General features: G+C 43.7%; 2 protein-coding genes and 1 long non-coding RNA gene across 6 annotated transcripts; all 3 read left to right on the top strand.

Moving 5' to 3' along the window:
* The first annotated feature begins 1,378 nt into the window (after positions 1 to 1,378).
* On the top strand, positions 1,379 to 2,856 carry LOC103701508 (WRKY transcription factor WRKY51-like). Its single transcript, XM_008783582.4, has 3 exons — positions 1,379 to 2,152; positions 2,265 to 2,390; positions 2,486 to 2,856. The coding sequence occupies exons 1-3, from the start codon at positions 1,503 to 1,505 to the stop codon at positions 2,652 to 2,654; spliced, it is 945 nt and encodes a 314-aa protein (XP_008781804.1). The 5' UTR covers positions 1,379 to 1,502; the 3' UTR covers positions 2,655 to 2,856.
* Positions 2,857 to 9,993: 7,137 nt separating this feature from the next.
* On the top strand, positions 9,994 to 15,157 carry LOC113462362. Of its 4 annotated transcripts, none has more exons than XR_005512871.1 (3): positions 9,994 to 14,151; positions 14,230 to 14,352; positions 14,438 to 15,157. It is a non-coding gene; the product is annotated as an uncharacterized LOC113462362 (long non-coding RNA). The 4 variants fall into 4 exon arrangements; XR_005512873.1 differs by having other exon boundaries at positions 14,238 to 14,352; XR_005512869.1 differs by having other exon boundaries at positions 9,994 to 10,238; positions 14,000 to 14,352.
* A 1,474-nt stretch (positions 15,158 to 16,631) lies between these two features.
* On the top strand, positions 16,632 to 20,242 carry LOC103701506 (auxin efflux carrier component 2). Its single transcript, XM_008783581.3, has 6 exons — positions 16,632 to 18,111; positions 18,261 to 18,561; positions 19,067 to 19,152; positions 19,329 to 19,486; positions 19,574 to 19,650; positions 19,738 to 20,242. Exons 1-6 carry the CDS (start codon positions 16,914 to 16,916, stop codon positions 19,802 to 19,804), a joined length of 1,887 nt encoding a protein of 628 aa, XP_008781803.1. The 5' UTR covers positions 16,632 to 16,913; the 3' UTR covers positions 19,805 to 20,242.
* The last annotated feature ends 755 nt before the right edge of the window (positions 20,243 to 20,997 follow it).

Genomic DNA, 20,997 nt, shown 5'->3' on the forward strand with positions numbered 1-20,997 from the left:
CCTTTCGTTTTCTCGTCATTCACTTGGTCATCGCTAACACTGGTTCCTCCACAATAAAGCAGATCATGGGCTTGAACCCCCCAAAAAAAAATTCAAAATTTTTATATACATCCGATCCAAAATTTGATTATACATAAATAAAATTTAGACTCAAAATTTGATCCATTCCTGCAATTATACTAATCTTCTACAATTCCATCAAGATATGATGCAGCCGACAACGGGGTTAAGTCAAGTTCAATGGCATACATCATACAATAATTTAGGTTGTGGACAAATTGTTATCTAATCCAACTTCTAAGTTTTGAATCTCATCTCAAATTAAATTCAAATTAAACCAAATTAGCTAAGTTAGGTTAAATTATTAAGAATAAGATGAATTACTCAGAATAAAGTTGAATTAAATAGTGAATATTAAATAAACTTTATGCGCATCTAGATAGTTTAAGTTTATTTTTTTTGTACTCAAGCAGTACCAAAAGTTGACTTGGAGATCCATAAAAATAATGTACACACCAATATGGCTAGAAGTTATTCAAAAGTTCACCCAGCCTCCACAGGAGGATCTAGTTAGTCGTGACGGTTCCTCCACAATAAAGTTGGTCATCACACAAAAAATATCAATTTTTTATATACATCCGAGCCAAAATTTGATTAAAAATAAATAAAATTTAGGCTCGAAATTTGATCTATGATTAGCTCTCCTGCAATCATAAGAATCTTCTACAATTCAATCAAGATATGATTAGTCCACAACAGGGTTAAGTTGAGTTCAATAGCATACAACACACCATAATTTAGATTGTGGGCAAATCATAATCTAATCCAACTTCTAAATTTTGAATCTCATCTCAAATTAAATTCAAATTAAATCAAATTAAATCAAATTAGCTAAGTGAAGTTGAATTACTAGGAATAAGATGAATTAAATTGAATTACTCAAAATAAGGTTGAATTAAATAGTGGGTATTAAATAAATTTTATATGCATTTAGATCGATCGTCTAAGCCTTTTTTTTTATTCGAGCGATACCAAAAGCTGACTTGGAGATTCAAAAAAAAAAAAGAAAAAAAAAGCACACACCAAGGTGGCAAGAAGTTATCCAAAAGTCCACCCAGCTACAGGAAGAAGTTACGGGATATCTCGCTACCATATCGAGATCCCGTCTCGAGAAGAACTTCTTTTAAAAAGGGCAGTCCGCCTTATGACTGACGCTTCCGCCAGCTACTCTGTTGAACGCGGAGTCGTTCGCATAGCAAGAAAAAACACGGGAAGTTGATTTCATCAGAACCGTCCGATCTGACGACCCTTTTGACTAAGAATCCTCTAGCCGGTTTCTCCGGTCGCCCCTCTTCTCCTTATAACCCCTCCCCACCCTCGGTTCCTCTCCCCCAGCTCCAATCTAATCTCTCCCCTCTTTCCTCTTATCTCTAATGGTCGCTTAGGGCTTGTAGGGCTCCAATTTCGATTTCGTAAGGTATTCTGGACCTCGTCAGTCGCCGATGGCCGTTGATCTGATGGGCTACGCGAAGGTGGACGACCAGATCGCGATCCAGGAGGCCGCCTCCGCGGGCCTCCGGAGCTTGGAGCACCTGGTCTTGCAGCTCACCCACCAGAAGTCGCCGTCTGATTGCAGGGATATCGCCGATCAGACGGTCACCAAGTTTAAGAAGGTCATCTCCATCCTCAACCGGACAGGCCACGCCCGTTTCCGCCGCGGGCCGCCGGCCGCCGCCTCTCCTGTCGCTGCGCAGAACCTCAACCTGGCCCCGGCGCCGCGGCTGGCGCGGCAGCCCCCGTCCCTCCCGCCGCCGCCTCCTGCGGCGCCCCAGGCCCTAACCCTGGACTTCACAAAGCCCGATCCGGCCCTGCGCCGTGAGATTTCTTCCGTCCAGTACTCCAAGGAGAGCTTCAGTATCTCGGCCCCGCTCTCATCGGCCAGCTCCTCCTTCCTCTCGTCGATCACCGGCGACGGCAGCGTCTCCAACGGCAAGCAGGGCTCGTCCCTCCTCCCTCTGGCCGCCCCCGCCGCCTCCGCAGGCAAGCCGCCGCTGTCGTCCTCCAAGAAAAAATGCCACGGCCATGCTCACTCCGAGGTCGCCGCCGGCAAGTATGCCGCTTCCGGCGGCCGCTGCCATTGCTCGAAGAGAAGGTACCACAGAATGAGCCCTCTCCCCTCCCGCGCACGATAGGAACCGCCTTTACCCGCGCATGTTATCAAATACCTGTGCCCTCTAGTCTAATCTACGCGTAACGGTTTTCAGGAAATCTCGGGTGAAGAGGACGATACGAGTCCCGGCGATAAGCTCGAGGATGGCCGATATCCCGCCGGACGAGTACTCGTGGCGGAAGTACGGGCAGAAGCCGATCAAGGGTTCTCCTTATCCCAGGTTGCTATGCTCTGCCATTCCCTGCCGTCTGATCTTTTTTATCCGCTCCTCTGGGACTGATCCGATCCGTTCGTTTGTTCTTGCTGTTCTTGCAGAGGCTATTACAAGTGCAGCAGCGTGAGGGGGTGTCCGGCGAGGAAGCACGTGGAGAGGGCGCCCGACGACCCGTCGATGCTGATCGTAACGTACGAGGGCGAGCATCGGCACACCCAGAATCCTGTATCGCTGTCCAACGATAAACTCCTGATGGAGTCTTCTCCTTGAAATGAAGGGAGTACCAAGTTGCGTGATCAGGCCGTCCATCTTGTGTTCCCGTCACCGTGATGTGGCTCCTGTGTTTTTTTTTTGATGTTGTAAAAAATTTTGAGGAGATGAAGTAAAGTTTTTAGGAAATTCGACTATTTGTTGACCATGGAACAGTTGGGAAGGGGACCGTGTGATTAAGGACTTTGTCCTTTTGTGTGCTGTGATTCAAGCGGATTTAATGCTTAGCTTTGAAGTCCGGTGTCGTTTCCCAAGCCTGGGTCAAAAAGAGCTGGTAGGCGGGACCCACGATGAGGCTGGCGGTCAAAGGATGGGGTGGTGGTGGTTGCGGGCGGTGGGGCCCGGTGTCCGGCTTCTTGTCTGTCGTCGTTGACCAATGCTCGCTTATCTTTCTCCCTCTTGACTTGCACACCGCAGTGAAGCGCGGAAGGGGCCAAGAAGGATGGCAGTATTAGGCCCTTAAGATTCGAGAGTTTGAGGCCGAATCTCGCGGCAATAATTTGTGGATTTGTCGATTTCCAATGGCAATTTGTTAGGAAACTGTCAATTTGTGTAGTTACTCTGGTTTCTAGTGGCCATTTGTTAGGATAACTTAAATTTAGGTGGACAGTTACGACCAACAGCGCATTGGAAAAGCCGTTAAGGTTATTTTTGAGAAAGACGAAGGGGATTTTAAGCTCAGACTTTGGAATCTCATACCCCCCCCCCCCCCCCCCCCCCCCAACACAAAAAAAAAAAAAAAAAAAAAAAAAAAACATAACTGAGCTAAAAGTCAGGCTAAATTGTTCACAGATTCAGTTCAGAACTCACCGTTTTCACTAATTTTGATGTGAAGAAGAGTTAGCTTATTACCTCTTTTTTTTTTTTTTTTTTTTTAATAAACCGGCATCTCACTTACACATAGATGTGAGCGCGCCATGAGGAATCAGCTTATTACTTTCTTTGGCATGTTTGTAAAACCGACTATACTTGGAAGGTAGATATATTTGTAGGATACCTGAATTCATACTGTGTTGGCGTGTCTTCGTATGACAAATTATTGGTGGGGAGAACTGGAAATTGGACCATTCCAAGTTAAACACTAGAAGTGGTGTTAATGATGACGCATGTAGGTCTATTTTGTGCAAGCCGCTGATTTGGGAAACTATTCGAGTTACGTGCAAACGGATTTTAGGGACTTATCTGGATTAGGCCGACATGTTACTGCACTCAGCCTCCGAGATTGTAATAGATAGGGAAATTTGAACCACAACAGTAATTACTGATAATAAATACTAAAGTTGGCATTGCAAACGTCAAGACAACTCAAGATATGTCGATTTATAAACCAGTGCTCTTTTGGGAGAGAATGGAGTGCCAGGGAGATTGCAATACTACATTAGTTTCAAAATAGGCAATGATGGAGGGCTAAATGGATCGTCCAGCCCACAACAAATGAGTCACCTAATTTCAGCCCAATAAGCATCGACGCTGACCAGACGTGTCCTCGATTCGGCCTAGAATCAGTCCGACTTCAAACTCCGCCGAAAGCTCTTCCGACCTCCTGTACCCGCCGACTCGTCCGACTAGGTCCAGGACGTTCTCTTCAGTAATATGCCCTGACCCTTGAGCTCGGAATTCGAGGTGCTGGGCTTACCACACCACCCATCAGGCCGACCTCATCGAATGCATGATGCGACCTCTCGACATGCTCGGCCTCACCAACGGCTGCAACCATGTGCGCGCCTACACCCTCCTACGTGGCCATATATTATAATGCCACTACGCTACGTTTTACGAGCTGGTCGACGATAGTCAAAGGACGGCTTCGTAACTACTCCGACTATGCCCTGCTACGACTGTCAACACCTTACCGTTCTCAGGAACGGGGGCACCGCAAGCTACCGCCTAGCTTTAGCTGCACGCCATTCGGCTAAGAGCCATCCCCCCTCATAATGAAGGCGGACAATGCCTCCGCCACTTGGGCCTCTCCACAGGAACTATAAATAGTCCCGTCAGGTAATCCCAAAGGGAGGACTCTCTTTCTCTTGAGAAAAACCAAATATACATTTTCCTAACTTGATCATCCGAGCGTCCTTACCGAAAACACCGGTAAGGCTTTGTGCAAGTACTCCGGCACGCGGATGGCGATCTTGCCCCATTTTTCCTGACGCTCCGGCGGCTCCTTCGACTCCTCCGGCATGGTCATCCTCAGGCCAAATTTGAACCACAACATACAACATGGTGATATTTTATAAACCTATGGCATTTATGGAGATAGAAAAAGAGAGTGGGAGGGGATTGCATTATAAGCATAGTTCTGAAATATGGTAATATAATTGTCAACAAACATGTGAGGGTAGGTCAACTTTGCTTACGAAAGTTTAAATGACCGTAGCTTTTAGACCCGTAAGTGAATAGTCAACTAAGCTTAGCAATATAGTATACGGTCCATTATAGGACATTAGATTAAAAAATCGTATTAATTTATTATCATCCAATGAGCTGCTAATTGGACCTTTCAATAGGCCTACCCAGAGTCCGTGACGTAAAACTCGATATGGAAGAATCTTATGACACTGAACAAAAGATTGAAGTCAGGATTGATGTTTGCGTCCGAAATTATATTATTCCAAGTGGAAGGAAATTAGGTATGGTCTTGCGGAAGAACTTGGGAGCCGTATAGTATAATATTACTCGAATTTCTGGAAGGAAGAATTCATATATTGGACCAGGAACGCAGAATATTATTTTTCAGGGCAGGTCGGGGTTGAAGTCTTCCACCTTCCAAATATTTAATACATGATGGCTTGATTAATTACTATAGTTCGTGCTCGGTGAAGGGGACCCTTCATTTATTTTTCTCCTGCGTGGCGTTGCATTCAGACCAAACCGAGATGTCTCCAGTTGTTCCCTTTGACTTGAACCACTAGCAAACGAATTATAATTACTTAATACAAAAGGTCCATTGTTCAACTTGGTTCTTGCCTGTCGTTTTCTTAAATTTTTTTTTGGTGATCCGAACTTTAGACCAAGAATGCGGTCTAAAGGTTCTCCAATCGTCCTGATAAAAAGTTGGAACAACCAATTGCTTGCAAAAGCTGGGCGAGGTTGGTTCGGCGTCAAATTCTGGACCCTGACACAGCTAAGATGTCACTCCGCATGCTAATATGACACAGTTAGCATTCTATTGGCCTGAGAGTACACTGGATGCGAATAAGATCAAGTTGGTTCGTAATAGACCGCGGTCGGCTCCACCACCGCGTAAGGAATGGTCACTCAAGGAGACCAGTAATGGCAATCCCCATGCCTTGGCCTTGGGTTCTTGGAGGTTGGAGTACCTTATTTCAGAACTTTAACCCCTCTAGTCTACGGTGTGTAGTCCCTGTTCCCTGTCACCGGGGTCCACTTTCTCTTTTTTTTTTTTTTTACTACTTACCACCTCAGAAGACGAAGGGCTTGAATAACTTGACAGCAGCCGCTTCCTACTTTGGAGGTTTATTGCATGGGCAACCAAGGAGCCGTTGGCCCACGCGAAGCTCATCATGCACTCGCTAACCAACCTATCGTTTTCTCTCTCACCCATGGAGCTAGGCCTGGCATAAACCAACGTACATCTCTATCTCTTTTTTTTTTGAAATATTTTTTTTTTTTTACATAACCCTTGTAATTTTTTATAGATAGGTGCTGTAAAAAATATTGGACACTTCGACCTCGGACCATACATGCCCCCTCGACCCTGGACGTAAACTAAGGAGAACAGCCTCGACCCTAATGAGCACTGACCAACCGAAGTGAGCAACCTCAATCCAGCCGAACAACCAATAGCCGAAGAGAATAATCAACACGTGTCAACAAGGACTGACTGTCGAAAAGGACTAACAGTCCTAACACCAACAGCTTCGGTGGCCCGTAGTCACGATAGCACTATGACCTACATCCAGCATTGCCCGCAGCCCACGCAGACTAGCACTCACGCCTCAGCTGTTACTTGACTATCATTGCATGCCACGTCAGACCAGGAAATGACAAGATGAGCTTCTCTATATAAAGGGGCAACTTGAAAGATCTCAAGTATGCATACAATATTACTCATAGAGCCAACACTCTGCTAAAATTCTCTCCCTTCTACACTGTTGCCTTCTGATTCTGACTTAAGATCGGAGGGTCCTTCGTCGAAAACTCTTCGGAAAGCAGACTTTTTGTAGGCCATATACGGAGGAGAACCACCCCCGCACCTCAGTTAACCTACTTGGTTTCGTCTCCAGCTGACCTTAGGGTTGTCCGAGCTGCGCTCCGACCTCAGCCCAATTTTGGCGGCAACAGATTGGTCCTATAAGGAGGGCCACCATCCCTCAGCAACATCAATGGCCATCTAGGGGAGAGACAACTAGCATGAAGACATGAGGAGCCCACGATGCATTGCGTGCTTCGCAACACTGTGCGCTGACCTCCCGAGGGCCGTTGCAAAGCCGGAGTCTTCTCCACCAAGATGGCCCGTTGCGCCTATGGGTAGTGAGCAGTTCGACCAGGTCATTTAACAGGTGCGGCCGTTGGCCACGGCAGTCTAGGGTCTGCTGCAGGCAGCACCACGACCGGAGCCGATCCAGCATAAATCCGACCATCCTGGCCACCAGTCTCGGTCGTCGGCGCACCACATGCACCTGGCATGGTCAGCCATCGCTCCCAATGTGGAGATTCGGAGCAATTTCACCAAAGACGATGTACTCTGCGGAGCAATCTCGGCCAGGATGGAAAACAACGTACTCCAAGCCCCTATTCCAGCGAAGACTATGTGTAGAGCCTCTTGCCCGTTCGCCGCATCGAGTCCCCATCCCGCCGGGATGGGGACCTCAATCGGAGAATCGACAAAAGGGGCCAGCCGATTCGGGCTCTTACGGGATGGGCTTTGAGGGCCAACAACGACTTCAACTTCTCCTCAGAGCCCCCTTTGCCATGCGGATCATGGAGGACCTGATTTCACCTCGGTTCAAGATGCCCTAGATAGAGTCGTACGACGGTGCCTCGAATCTTCAAGACCAATTTGAGAGCTTTAAGACTCTCATGATACTGCATGGAGCCATCGACCCCATGCTTTGTAAGGCATTCCCCGCAACCCTTTGTAAGGAGGTTCAATTCTGGTTCTTCGGGCTTCGGCCCAATTTTGTCCACTTTTTCTAGCAGCTCGCTCGTCTCTTCGTGACACACTTCGTCTCAAGCCAAAGACGGCGTTGCTATTCGGACGCACTATTTTATATTAAGCAGAAGGAGAAAAAGTATCTTAGGGACCATGTTAGCCACTTCAATGTGGTGACGATGGAGGTTCGCGACCTATCAGTCAGTCGTGATGTCAGCGATGAAAAGTGGCCTACAACCGTCGAGCTTGCTCTTTACGCTGAAAAGCACTTTTCGGTCGACTTCGCCGAAATTCTGGCACAAGCTGACAAGTACGCCAATGCAAAGAAAACCATAGCCTTCCGTCGAGAGTCTACTAGTAGGAGACCCCATGAGGAGGAAAGGGGGGATGCAAGGAGCAAAGAGAGCCGAGGGTGTCTTGCCTTGGTGTGAAAGGGTCTCGTAGCGACTCAAGGGCCTTCCTCGAAAGTTTGGGAAATACACCCCTCTCACTACCCCAAGGGCCCAGATCCTCATAAAAATTGAAGGCCGAAGCTATCTACGCCCTCCGCAACCAATGAAAGGCATGATGACCAAGAGAGGTCAGAAGAAGTACAGTCATTTCCATCGAGACCGCAACCATGACACTAAAGTGTGTGTTCAGCTCAAGGATAAAATCAAAGCACTCATTTGGTGCAAGCGTATTTATCTGTATGTGTGTCCTCGACAGGACCTAGAAGTGCCCGCTTTGATCTCTGATCCATCGCATCTGAAGTCAATCGACAATCGCTTGACAACCGGCATCATCAACACCATTGCTGGCGAACCTGCCGTGGCCTTAAGTGCCTCGGATAACCGAGCTCCTCAAAAGGATGACCACCGAACGCCCATGGACCCTGCACATGGGTGGGTCATCGGGCCCGGGGGGCAGCAGGACTGGTCCCATACTCACCATCCCTGACGGAGTAATCATGGAGTACAATCTCTAGTTCAAATTCTCCACATAAGATAATGAAACTAAGCACGAGGCGCTCATCACCGATCTAAAGTCTTCAAACAAGCTCGGAATCCAGCAACTGTCGGTCTTCGTCATTTAGGTTGGGGCACCTCGGCAATGCCCCAATCCCACGAGCTTGGAACTCCAACAACCCTCGCGCCTGTTATCAGTGAGGTCCTTTGTATCCCAATCTTATCTTTTAAAAAATATTTTTGTCATATTTTTGCCTTTCAGATCGGATGGCTGTGACAAACGTATTCGACTTGGATCACCTTGGGGACGCTCGAGTCCTAATAAAGGAGACACCCTAGGGATGCCTGGGGTCTCATTAAAGCCAGCACCCGCGCTGAAGGCTTAGCTTGCCACTCGACCTCTCTAGGTCATAAATGACCCAAGCAGAAGGTCGGCCCCCGTGCCGAAGGCTTGGCTTGTCAATCAATCTCCTTAGGTCGTAACTGGCCCAAGCAGAAGACTGGCTCTCGTGTGAAAGGCTTGGCTTACCACTCGACCTCCTCAGGTTGTAAATGACCCAAGCAGAAGACCGGCCTCTGCGCCAAAGGCTTGGCTTGCCGCTCGACCTTTCTAAATTATAAATAGCCTAAACAAAAGGCCGACCCTCATGACGAAGGCTTGGCTTGCCACATCATGGATGCCCGACCACTATTGCTTTCATCACAACCACCGTCACAGCCTCCAATATCTTTGTCATTATTATCATCATCTTAGCTACTTATACCAAACCTATATATATTTTTAAAAATAAAATAAAGTAAAAAATATTTTTTATTTTTTGTTATGAAATAGCAAAAAAAATGCACCGTCAAACACTATCAATCTGTCCAAGCAAACAAACATGCATTACTGCTTTATTTGAGTATGGTGATGAGCATGTTCTCCGTAATTATAGCCCATAACAATATCACTTTTTTCTGCACATATATTTCTTCAAACTTTATTAGGTTTGGTGTACGTATATTAAACCTGTAAATCAGGGAATCGTTAAATAATTAAACATGCATTAACACTTGCAAAGTATTCTCCCGTTACGTATTTCATAAAATAATATTATCTTTTTTTCCATATATTCCATTTGTTAACTTTATGCTAGAAAATTTTGGAAGTGCAGATAATTTGCAATTTCTCTTTGAACTCATAACAAAAAGGCTCTTAAATAATTAAATCACTATAGAGGAAATTATATCTGACTTTATGGAGGGGAGGAACGGATAATTTTTCGGATTTCAAAAATATTTTCCATTTCCGCTCCCTACAGCTTTCCTCCTCCTCCTTTGCTTCCCCTTCGTCTCGATTCCATGGCTTCCGCTTCTCTCTTGGGAAGTTCATACCTTCAACACCGCCCATTCTTTGAAGCACGCAACGGTTCCGAGGTCTCGGTTCCCATCCATGAAACCCGAAACCCCTTAAAACCCCAATGCTCTTCGACGCCGGAGTCGTCTTGTTCCATAGTTCTTCCACTCCTTTCCTTCGAATCGGTGATGCTCTAGCTTCTCTTTATGTGCACTCCAAGGGGAAAACGTTGCTTGCTTTTCTATAAAAATCCTTCCTTTTCCGGGTCCAATTGCTTAAATTAGGTTGTATTTTTTATTTTGATTTTAACCATGTCAACCAAGTTTCGCGTGCTTTATATAATGGTATAGTAATTGGATTCAGATTTCAGATGCGTCTAGTTAACCTTTCTTGAAAACTGAACTAAAATTACTGGTTAAATGATAACAAGTGTTAATATTAAATGTTTTGCTGTAGATCTCTATACTGCTATCCTTTTTTCCTCTTATATTTTTCTCTTAGCTTATCATGTACCATTGGATGTTGTAATCTCTTTGAGATCGAGCTCATTTGATTGGTCTAGAAGAATCTATTTTAACAAATCATTAGAGGAAATAGAAAAAGGGAATCTGCTTTTGCTGTGATGTTGTCAATTATTAAGACTTCTGGCTTAGCGCTTACATGAGCAGAGGAAGAGTTTTAAGTTGATGATAAGGGTAATTCGTCAAAGATTGTGATGAAAGATGTGCACTGCTTTTACATAATCTTTGCTTTAGACTACATGTTGGAAGAATCAGTTGTTGACTAGAATTAGGGTAGGATTCTAGGAATTCAGCGTTTGACCTAGAGAACGCTTTTAAAAACACCAATGAGGTTAAAAACACCAATGAGGTTTTCTTGTTAGATACTTTCCCTTTTACTTTTTTTATAAACAAATCATGGTGGGAACAATATTGATAATTATTTCATAAAAATGATGAAAGGATTAGGATGCTAAAAGTTGAATACCACTTGCACTGGACCTCCCGGAGACAGAGCAAGTGATGGAACTAAATGCTAGGGCATACCCTGTCTTCTTGTTGTAGTATGTTGTTATGACAAATGAGATTTGGGCCCAAGTAGATGGGTGAGTGTTTAAATGCATCAAGTTTACCTCTTTACACTTTCTCGTTCATGACCCACCAAAAGGTTTTCTCCATATCAGTAAGGGTTTGAGGAAAGAAGATGACCTGCATCTGCCTCTCTTTACCCAGATTATGGAAGTATTCACTGAGGTGCATCAGAAGCTTTTGAGGAATACTTTCTTAAAAAAATTTTAACAGAGGGAGATACACTTGCCAACACACATTATGTTGATGATTGGTCGATATCTTCTTTACCGTCCGCTCCTTGGTCATAGGATTTTATATCTATACAAATTCAATTTCCTATCTTTTTGTGGATTGATGTCTAGATGTGTATAATGAGAAATATTAGTTGGACAAACCAAGGATAATAAGAACAGTTGTGATTAAAATGCTCCAGAGGAGTAATGGAAGTCCATGTAGATACCTCAATTATCTGAACGTTTTTTCTGTCAAATGTATGTTATAACAAGATCTTCAATCTTCTTAAGCTAACACTGCTCACAAATGCGTTCTCCTTTTTTATTTAAAATTCCCAGTCTTTTTAAATCTTGCTGAGGGAGATATCATTATTATCTTTCCAATTTGTTGACTTCTATAATGAACAAGTAACTTTGAGCCTCTGCAAATCATAAATTTGCATTCTCTTATGCCCATGAGCCAATGAGTCTTTGTGATGCTTCCCATCTTTTCTCTCTCCAGAAATTTTTAACTTATGCTACATCAGTACTAGTGATTTTCATTTCTTTTGTTTGATTAAAATTTCCCGTTAGCTTGTTTCAGTTCTTGCAGTAGAAGGTTCCACTTATGCAAGATACAGAGCTTCTTTTGTAGCTAGAAAATCCTTTTCACGAGCCCCTCTAATAATCTGCTAATTGACTCACATACATGGAGCAAACTGATACCTCTTTAAATGCAAATTCTTCTTAATGTGTATGCCATGCTATTTTTTTTTCAGTGGACCATCTTGTAGGAGTAAACTGTATCGCCTTCTATAATTAGTTAATGTATCGATCTCAGTTGCCAGTTATGGCCAAGACTCAAATCACATGCTTATAATATTCCTCTGGGTTTGGCGTCTGAGTGGGCTGGTGAATGCTTGCATTCAAAGCATTTTCCATCTTTCTTCACTCAGTCTTTTAGTTCCACTTTTATGTGATAGGTTTTATAGCTAGGACTTCTATTTATTTTTAATTCTTCACTCTCTCAGACTTAGAGGTATTATAACCATAAGCAACAAAACTTATCTCACATTTTAAATTCTTGACTAGGACTTCCTATTTATAGCTACATCTGCTATCAGCATAAGCTTATTGAAATACCATGTTACAATGCCTATCCAGGTTATTTTACATATCTTACTTTGTATGATTCATCCTCTGAAACAAATCAGAGTCCATCTTCCTATGTCTTTTCATATATGCTTTGCACATGCCCATATCATCTCAGTTAGTCCTTTGCCTTTGTATTGCAATTGGTGCGGTCCTTATGTTTCCTCTACTCCTTTTATGCATCCTTTCCTAGTTAGCCCACATGAAACACAACATTTAGAACCAGAATTACATTTTAGTCGCTCAATCTCTAGGTTAGCATATATACTTGTCGCTAGACATAAGATCTTCCTCTTTTTATAATGTGCATCGTATAATTGCCCATGAGAAACTAACCACAGCACCTGGATTCCAGATCTGTATACCATTCACCTCTTCTGGCACATGATCTAATATCCCTTCTTTTTTGATTATTCTATGGGCATGCAGCTTTAGTGCTGCTTCTTTGTTTCCTGCCAATAAAGGGTCCTGAATTCTATCTGGAGGCAGTCTTGCTCATCTCACTAATTAAATATATACATCATTACTAGAATGCTCATCATCCATGTCTTCAGTTCTTCAATATCAACCTTCTGTTCACTTATGGCCTCTGTTGTTCTAATATATAAGTTGGGAACCACAGAACCCAATGTGTTGTTTACATGCATTTTTGATTATTAGAATGATGACACAGGCATAGTTTACACACCTTGCTTTCATAGGCGCGATATATGTGCTTCTATGTAACAATTACAAACTTATATCTTGGTTGATCATAATACAATGGACATAAATCTGTGCAATTGCAGCCCTTTATGGTGTCTGAATGTGTCCACATCTATAAGAAAGCAGTACAAGGTATCAACTTTTGCAAGTTTGACTCTTTCAGGTGAAGCGAAGTATATTTATTGAAATTAATTCACTTGTTTCCTTTATTTTAATCTGTGGAAAGATAAAATAGAAACTTATTCTTGTCGATTATGTTATTTGTTATGTGAGATTCTGTTTAATTGAAACTTGTCTAATATGTGTCAATAATGTAAGTTAACATCTTTGATGATATCCCTTTTGCTGTGCTGGAAAAGTGAGAACCTGTAAACTGAATATTGCTTCTTCTAAGGGAAACTTATGTCACGAAAAGTAGATATTTTAATCTTTTAGTTGCGATTATTTAAGTCCACATTTTCTGTTTTGTAATTGACCTTGGTTGCTGAGGATTTTTATTTTGTTGGAGGCAAAAGACTGGTGCTTTCTCTTGGTCTGGGGGTCTAGGAGCTTGTTGGCATACAACCCTTTGCTTCTTGTTACCTGTCCTTTATGGGTTCTTTTTTCATCTTTTCTTTTTAAGTTATTTTGGGCTTGAAGGGCTGTATGTGTTTGGGCCGGTTTTTGGGACCTCTCTTCTGCTGCTCTCCGTCATCTCCTTTATTTCCTTTCTTTTTTCCCCCTGTTTCCTTTCTATCATTTCTTTTTCTTAATGAAATATTGATGACAACATCACCAACATGGGAGAGGTCCCGTGTTAAATTCCAGCTGCTGGTATATCGGCCATATTCTTTTGAGAAAAAAGGGAGAAGGAAAAAACCTTCAACAACAGCAAAGTTTGATTGGGAGCTGAAGTCACCTACAGGGAAAGAGCAAAAGCAGTAACTCAGGGACAGCAAGATGCTATTGCTTTGTTGCAGGTTGATGCCTTTGTTCTTTCCTTCAGGTTCATATTTACACTTTTTGTGTTTCTCTTTTGACTGTTTCATTGCATCAAGCTCCTTAGGAGTACTCGAGAAGTAGCAATCGTCCGAGGTGGCGAACAATCAGAGAGAGAACAAAATCCAGGCCTAGCACAGCAGGTTATGTGGACGACTGTGATGCAATTATATCTTTCTAAGGTAAATTGGCCCCATCAATTTTAACTCTGTTGGCGCAATATTGTCTAATTTCGTCCATACTTTCTTATGTGAGTACGTCTGACAGGAACCTGTTAATTCATACACTGCAAAGATGAACTGAATTATCAACAACAACTATTTCTTCATGCTCTCTTGCGGTATCAATTTTAATTTTTTGTGATTATAGAGAATGTGCTAATGTATAAGCCCTTCTTGTTCGAGTCACAGTTCAGTTTGGAGGTTCCTGCAGGTCGAGAACTGCACGATCTAACATGAACAGATCCATGTGAATTGTGCCTTCCTTGATGCCCATGCAGACATGATTCCCCTAGCCTTGGGGTCGAATCAATGGTACCTTATGGCATGCATTGTGAGGTAGTTAATTTGCATGAATCTGCAACCTAAACCATGATCTGTTAGTTGTCCCGGTGACAAGCTGATGGTGCCTCTAGTTACTCCTTGCGGAGACCAACATACAACTAGCAAATGGGACACACGTCCTAGGGGAGATGCACCGCCAGACTCTGTATTTTTATAGTAGATTTCGAGGAGATGCACCGCCAGAGTCTGTATTTTTATAGTAGATTTCAGAGAGTTTGAGAATGGGAGGTATTGCACCACTGTTGGGCATTAATATTTCAGTCCATGAATTTTTTTTCTTCTCCCCCTCTCCAAGTCTATGAATCTCTTAGCTTATAGAGTCTGATTGGCATTGGATTGGAAAAAGAATGTGTATTTTAATTTTCACCAAGGCTTCTTGTTCAAATGAGTGCCTATAAAGCTGGTCTAAAACGAATTGATCTGATATCTCGTTCTAATGTTTGGTTCTTTTTATTCCAGAGCATGGATAGCCATGTTAGAGATGCTTAAGTACAAAGTCATTCATCTCCAACCAAGTCAAACCTCCAGGAGTTTTGACTCATGGCTTCATCTTAGTTCCATATGTTGAGACTTTTGGGCTGGTGTCTGCCTTCACCGAGACACTTTCGTTTTCAAGCACAGGTTTCCAACCCATCAATGTCTCGCTCCGACGTACTTACCGTTTCAGCTAACATATGGCTTAGCTCAATCCCTAGATCTCATACACTATTTTTAGTTTAGCAAAGCATGTGTCATCCAAATTAATAACCTCGGCAGTTGGAGCTATACTAATTATTAATGTGGTGCAATGGAAGCCAGCTAGCGCTTCATATTCCATAGCTTTTACATCTTTTTGCCTGAAGTCTGAAACAATACTAGCAGGTAGATCTAGGCTTAGCTTTTGGTGAATCTACAGGGGAATGCTTTTTATCTATAATAATATATAACCATGAGCAGCTTCAGGTCTCCAAGAGGACTGAATCCAGGTCAATAAGCATTCCTTTTTGGATTCCATTTAGACGTGATAATCGGAAGAATGGATCCAGGTTAGGGTTCGGTTGGGTTCGAGATTGTTTTTCACTGGGTCCAACTGAGAAGAGCTTAATTAGATGGCCAAGAATAGGTCAGAATGAATCAGAATGTGCTTATTTACTCGAAAATTTGAAAGCATTAAGTGCTTACAAGCTGCCTGCTTGTTAATTAGAGGTTTGGATGAAGTGTTGGTCTTTTCATGAAAGTGCTGGGTTTTTTAGGGGTATTGGGAGATAATCACTCTTGAAGAATATATCCCTGCAGCTTAAATTGGAACTTGGAAGGCTTTCGTGGGTTGGCTTCTCCTTTTGCATCTCTGATTTTTATTTAAAATTTTATTGTTTAACTTTTTAGTTGGGAGGGAATGTTCATGTCTTTATTAGAGTATATGCAGAGAAGGAAAACGATAGATAGCCTCCATAAAATTCGAGCAGGTTTCAACTTCTTGTGCACCATATGTCTTTTTAATTGTCGAATAAGTCACATATCTCAATCAGATGTGCAAAAAGATCTAGTTTTATACTCCAAGCAGTTTGATTAGCATGGATGTATGGGGAAAAAACAAGCCAATTACCTCGGTTTGATGTGATTCCATCACTCAATCAAAATGTGGCGTTGGATTTGGCCAGCAACTCTTGGCGAATCGCCTGCTCTTTTGCATCTCCTTCTTCGTATATAATAAAACAGGTGGAGTCAGAAAAAATAGGAAAAATAAAAAAGGACACTTGGCCAGCCAATGGGGCGAGAGAGGGCAGCATTCCAAGGTGGACAGAAGAGGAAGGACACGTCGGATTGCTGATGAGTTTAACGACCAACTCTCGACAACCCAGCAACCCATGCACGTATCAGCCCCAATCCAGGAGCCCCTCCCGGTAGAACCCATCTCTTCCCACCGCCCCCAAGAAAAAAAAAGAGAAAAAAGGTGAAAAGGCCCTCTACTATATTCTACTTGCAACATCTACCTTCTTAAATTCTGTGAGAGTCTCCCAAAACATATTATCCCTTGCATGCCATCTCTTCTAGCTCCAATCCCCATCAGGATTTTCGTAGCATAACACCATGAGTAAGAGTTAGAAAGAGTATACATCCTGTTACTAGCTTATCTTCTTTCTCCGTCCGTCTACCTTGTAAGTGCCTGCGTTCGGCTTGCAATATATAGTTAGTCCGCCATGATCACCGGGAAGGACATCTATGACGTTCTGGCGGCGATTGTACCGCTCTATGTGGCGATGATCTTGGCCTATGGCTCCGTCCGGTGGTGGAAGATCTTCACTCCGGCGCAATGCTCCGGCATCAACCGCTTCGTGGCGGTGTTCGCCGTCCCCCTTCTCTCCTTCCACTTCATCTCCACCAACAACCTCTATGCGATGAACTACCACTTCATCGCTGCCGACTCCCTCCAGAAGGTCGTCATCCTCTTCGCCCTCTTCCTCTGGCACAACCTCTCCAAGCGCGGCAACATCGACTGGACGATCACTCTCTTCTCCCTTTCCACCCTCCCCAACACCCTCGTCATGGGGATCCCCCTCCTCCGCGCCATGTACGGTGACTTCTCCGGCAGCCTCATGGTCCAGATCGTCGTGCTGCAGAGTGTCATTTGGTACACCCTCATGCTCTTCCTCTTCGAGTACCGGGGCGCCAAGGCCTTGATCTCCGAGCAATTCCCCCCTGACATAGCTGGATCCATCACTTCCTTTCGAGTCGAGTCCGATGTGGTCTCCCTCAATGGCCGGGAGCCGCTGCAAGCGGATGCGGAGATCGGGCAGGACGGGAAGCTCCATGTGGTAGTCAGGAGGTCCGGTTCTTCGGCGGCGAGGTCGACGGCGTCCTCCTATAACAAGTCTCATGGTTTTAATTCTATGACCTCGATGACTCCGAGGGCTTCGAACCTCACCGGAGTCGAGATCTATTCCGTCCAATCGTCGAGAGAGCCAACCCCGAGGGCTTCGAGCTTCAACCAGACCGACTTCTACGCCATGTTCCCCAGCAAGGTGACCAGCCCGAGGAGCGGGTGCAATGGTGGGTTCGAGGAGGAGCCAGGGATGAGGTTCGGGAAGCACAAGGGAGATGGGAGCAAGAGCGGTGACTTCATGAATGGGGGGCTCTTCTCCACCTCTTCTTCCACCTACCCGGGTCCCAATCCCATGCTTTCCGGTTTGGCTGGCGGCAGTAAGAAGGATGGTGGCCTGAATTCATCCACCAGTGCTAATTCTAATAAGGAGCTCCACATGTTCGTCTGGAGCTCGAGTGCCTCGCCGGGCTCGGAGGCTAATCTAAGAAATGCGGTGAACCGGGCTGCCTCTCATGATTTTGGAAATATGGATCCTTCTAAGCCTGCTTTCCATCTGGATATCCCCACTCCTAAAGGTATCATACCACTAGCTAATTTATCTTCCTTGGACTTTAGAAAACCATCAGATCGAGTTATCTCCGTTATTATCTAGGTGCAATCTTTTCTTTTTTAGAGTTATACAGTCATTTTAGTGCAAAGTAAACATCGAAGTATTATGTCACAGGATTGCATGCACCTAGTGGAAATGCTAGTCCAATAAGGAAGGCAGGAGTTAATGGAGAGCTAGAAATAGAGGACGGGTGCAAGAGCCTGCAGGAAGGGAAGTTTCCGGCGTCTCCTTATGCGGACCAGAAGAAGGGAGCAGACACGGGGGGAGTCGCAGGGCTGGTGGAGAGCAACCACCGGATGCCACCAGCCAGTGTGATGACCAGGCTCATCCTCATCATGGTGTGGAGGAAGCTCATCAGAAACCCTAACACTTACTCCAGTCTCTTCGGCCTGGTGTGGTCCCTCGTATCTTTCAGGTGCACAAGCTAGCTTAAACTCAGAATTTCTCCTCTTAGGTTTTTGGATTGTTAACGTGTTCTCTTACAGTGCGATCTTATTTCTAATGGATATCTAATTGATCCTTTTTTATTTTTTATTGATCATAATGGTCCGGTTACAATCTTGGATACTTGCATGCACCTTGAAGCACATGCTACTGGTGGAGCCCCAAGATGCTCCAACTCTTTGAATTTTTAATTCTTCTTTGCCGTATAGTCTTGTTATCGTTTACACCATCAATCACAGATACCATATCTCTATCTAATCTGAACGACTTCCATAAATGTCTTTTCGGGTCCTTCTCTTTTTCTAATTAATTAGCAAAGCATGTAATGGGGTACAACCTACTTAATTACCACTGACATCCATATTCACTCTCTTTTTAGGTGTTCGGACCCTATCAGCTGGTTTGAATTTTTATTGGCTAATTATTTTTAACTCGCAAGTTTTGCTAAGGTGGTGCAATGCTAAATCGACTTTCAGGTGGAACATCGAGATGCCTACGATAATAAAAGGCTCCATATCAATACTATCTGATGCAGGATTGGGGATGGCTATGTTCAGCTTAGGTACTTCTTTTATATTGTTTATCTAAACAGATAGCAATAAAAAATTTCAGAAACGCCAAACTTGTAGTTTAATCATTTGGCTTCCTCGATGAAACGGTGGTCAAATGCGCCCACCGTTTAATTTTTCTATAGAAAAGGTAGAACATCTTAATGTCTTCCATTTGGTCATCAAATAGGACTCTTCATGGCCCTGCAATCAAAGATCATTGCATGCGGAAAATCCGTGGCGGCGTTCTCCATGGCTGTTAGGTTCTTGACGGGTCCAGCGGTGATGGCAGCAACATCCATTGCCATTGGGCTCCGTGGAGTCCTTTTGCATGTTGCCATTGTTCAGGTTTGCATTTGAGACCCTCGAGCCTTAAAAAACCCTAAAACCATAGACGCAGTTCGATCTAACAGGCCAACAATTAATTGTTGACAGGCTGCTCTTCCTCAAGGGATCGTACCATTTGTATTTGCCAAGGAGTACAACTGCCACCCTGACATCCTTAGTACTGCGTATGTGCAAACTCAAATCCTCAAGTTTACATAAAACTTATTATCGTTTCAATGTATGACTGAGTCGATGAAGTCTCTCTTCTGCAGAGTTATTTTTGGGATGCTTATTGCACTGCCGATAACGATCCTCTACTATGTTCTGCTCGGAGTCTAGGCGGCTTACAGAAACTAGTGAGGAGAGAGAGCCTACTGACACAACCTTGAAGAAAAGAGGGAGGAAACCAGACAACGGGAATACCGCAAACAAGGAATAGGAGGAAGGAGTACTAAGGCATGGTCTCTTCAAGCAAAGTGCCTTTTTTAAATTATTATTAGGAAGCTAGGTGCCATGCATTTAGTGTTAATTTCAAAGTAAGGGCTTATCACTAGAGCTCAAGCATGTGATCGTTGGGATGCGAGATTCAAATTTTTTAAGATTTTAATCTGTTTATCTATTGGGATGCGAATTTGTCCAGCCTTTAGGCTGGACTTTCTTGCTTCTTGATGTCAAGCCCCATACATAAAGTGGCTTGGTAAGACGTGCATGTGATTTCTCCAGTGAAGACTTGGTGAGACCTCCAACCTTACTAATATAATACATGCAATCTAAAGATCTTCTGCCTTAGTTTGTCCTCAAAATTAAAACCGATGAGTTCGTTCTCATCTTTGACTGTTTAAGCTACCTTGAAATAGGTCGGGTTAATTTAATGGCCTCCCACGCGGGTCTGCTGGGTAAAACTTTGAAGGGTTGAAAGGGCTGGTTCACTGAACTATCCTTTCTTTATCAAAAAGAAAGAGTTGGTAATTCGCTGCACTATCCTGCCCGAGACTTCGTAACTTTGGACAGACACCACAACTGCACCTTTAATTGTTATTTGGTTTCTTTTGTCTGCTCATTGGCAGTGCATGTGAATAGTAGCTGGGTGTGAAAAGTGTCCCTCAGTTCCCATTGAAGAATCCAAGGCACTCTCTTGGTTCGAGATACAGTGAGTGCACATGATAGGATTTTTTTTATTTTTTTGTCTAATTGTTGTTATTTTCTATGGCTGGGAAAGGCTTAGATGCAGTCGAACAAGTCCAAGTGAACATAGTATAAACAATAAGGGATCGGAGCGAGTAAGGCACTGGAAACCTTCTTTTCTTTTCTTTTTTTTTTGGAGAAAAATGGACAGAAAACTTTAACCAGGGAAAAACAAGCATGGCAACCTTGAATCGGCTGCTAGAAGCAGAGAATGATGGAAATGATGTTTGTCTGGACAAAGTAATGAATAGAATTTGCAAGCCACCTTGTTAATTTATTATCTGATTCTGATAAGATCTAAGGAAGAAAAGTTATTGGATATTCCATTAGGACCAGTAGGAAATACA

This window comes from Phoenix dactylifera, chromosome 1, assembly GCF_009389715.1.
Source record: "Phoenix dactylifera cultivar Barhee BC4 chromosome 1, palm_55x_up_171113_PBpolish2nd_filt_p, whole genome shotgun sequence".
NCBI classification, from domain to species: Eukaryota; Viridiplantae; Streptophyta; class Magnoliopsida; order Arecales; family Arecaceae; genus Phoenix; species Phoenix dactylifera.

Coding starts and splice junctions, on each gene's coding strand:
- LOC103701508 (XM_008783582.4), top strand. CDS start 1,503: ATGGCCGTTGATCTGATGGGCTACGCGAAGGTGGACGACCAGATCGCG. Junction 2,153..2,264: donor TGCCATTGCTCGAAGAGAAG/GTACCACAGAAT, acceptor AACGGTTTTCAG/GAAATCTCGGGTGAAGAGGA. Junction 2,391..2,485: donor AAGGGTTCTCCTTATCCCAG/GTTGCTATGCTC, acceptor CTGTTCTTGCAG/AGGCTATTACAAGTGCAGCA.
- LOC103701506 (XM_008783581.3), top strand. CDS start 16,914: ATGATCACCGGGAAGGACATCTATGACGTTCTGGCGGCGATTGTACCG. Junction 18,112..18,260: donor GGATATCCCCACTCCTAAAG/GTATCATACCAC, acceptor ATTATGTCACAG/GATTGCATGCACCTAGTGGA. Junction 19,153..19,328: donor GATGGCTATGTTCAGCTTAG/GTACTTCTTTTA, acceptor GTCATCAAATAG/GACTCTTCATGGCCCTGCAA.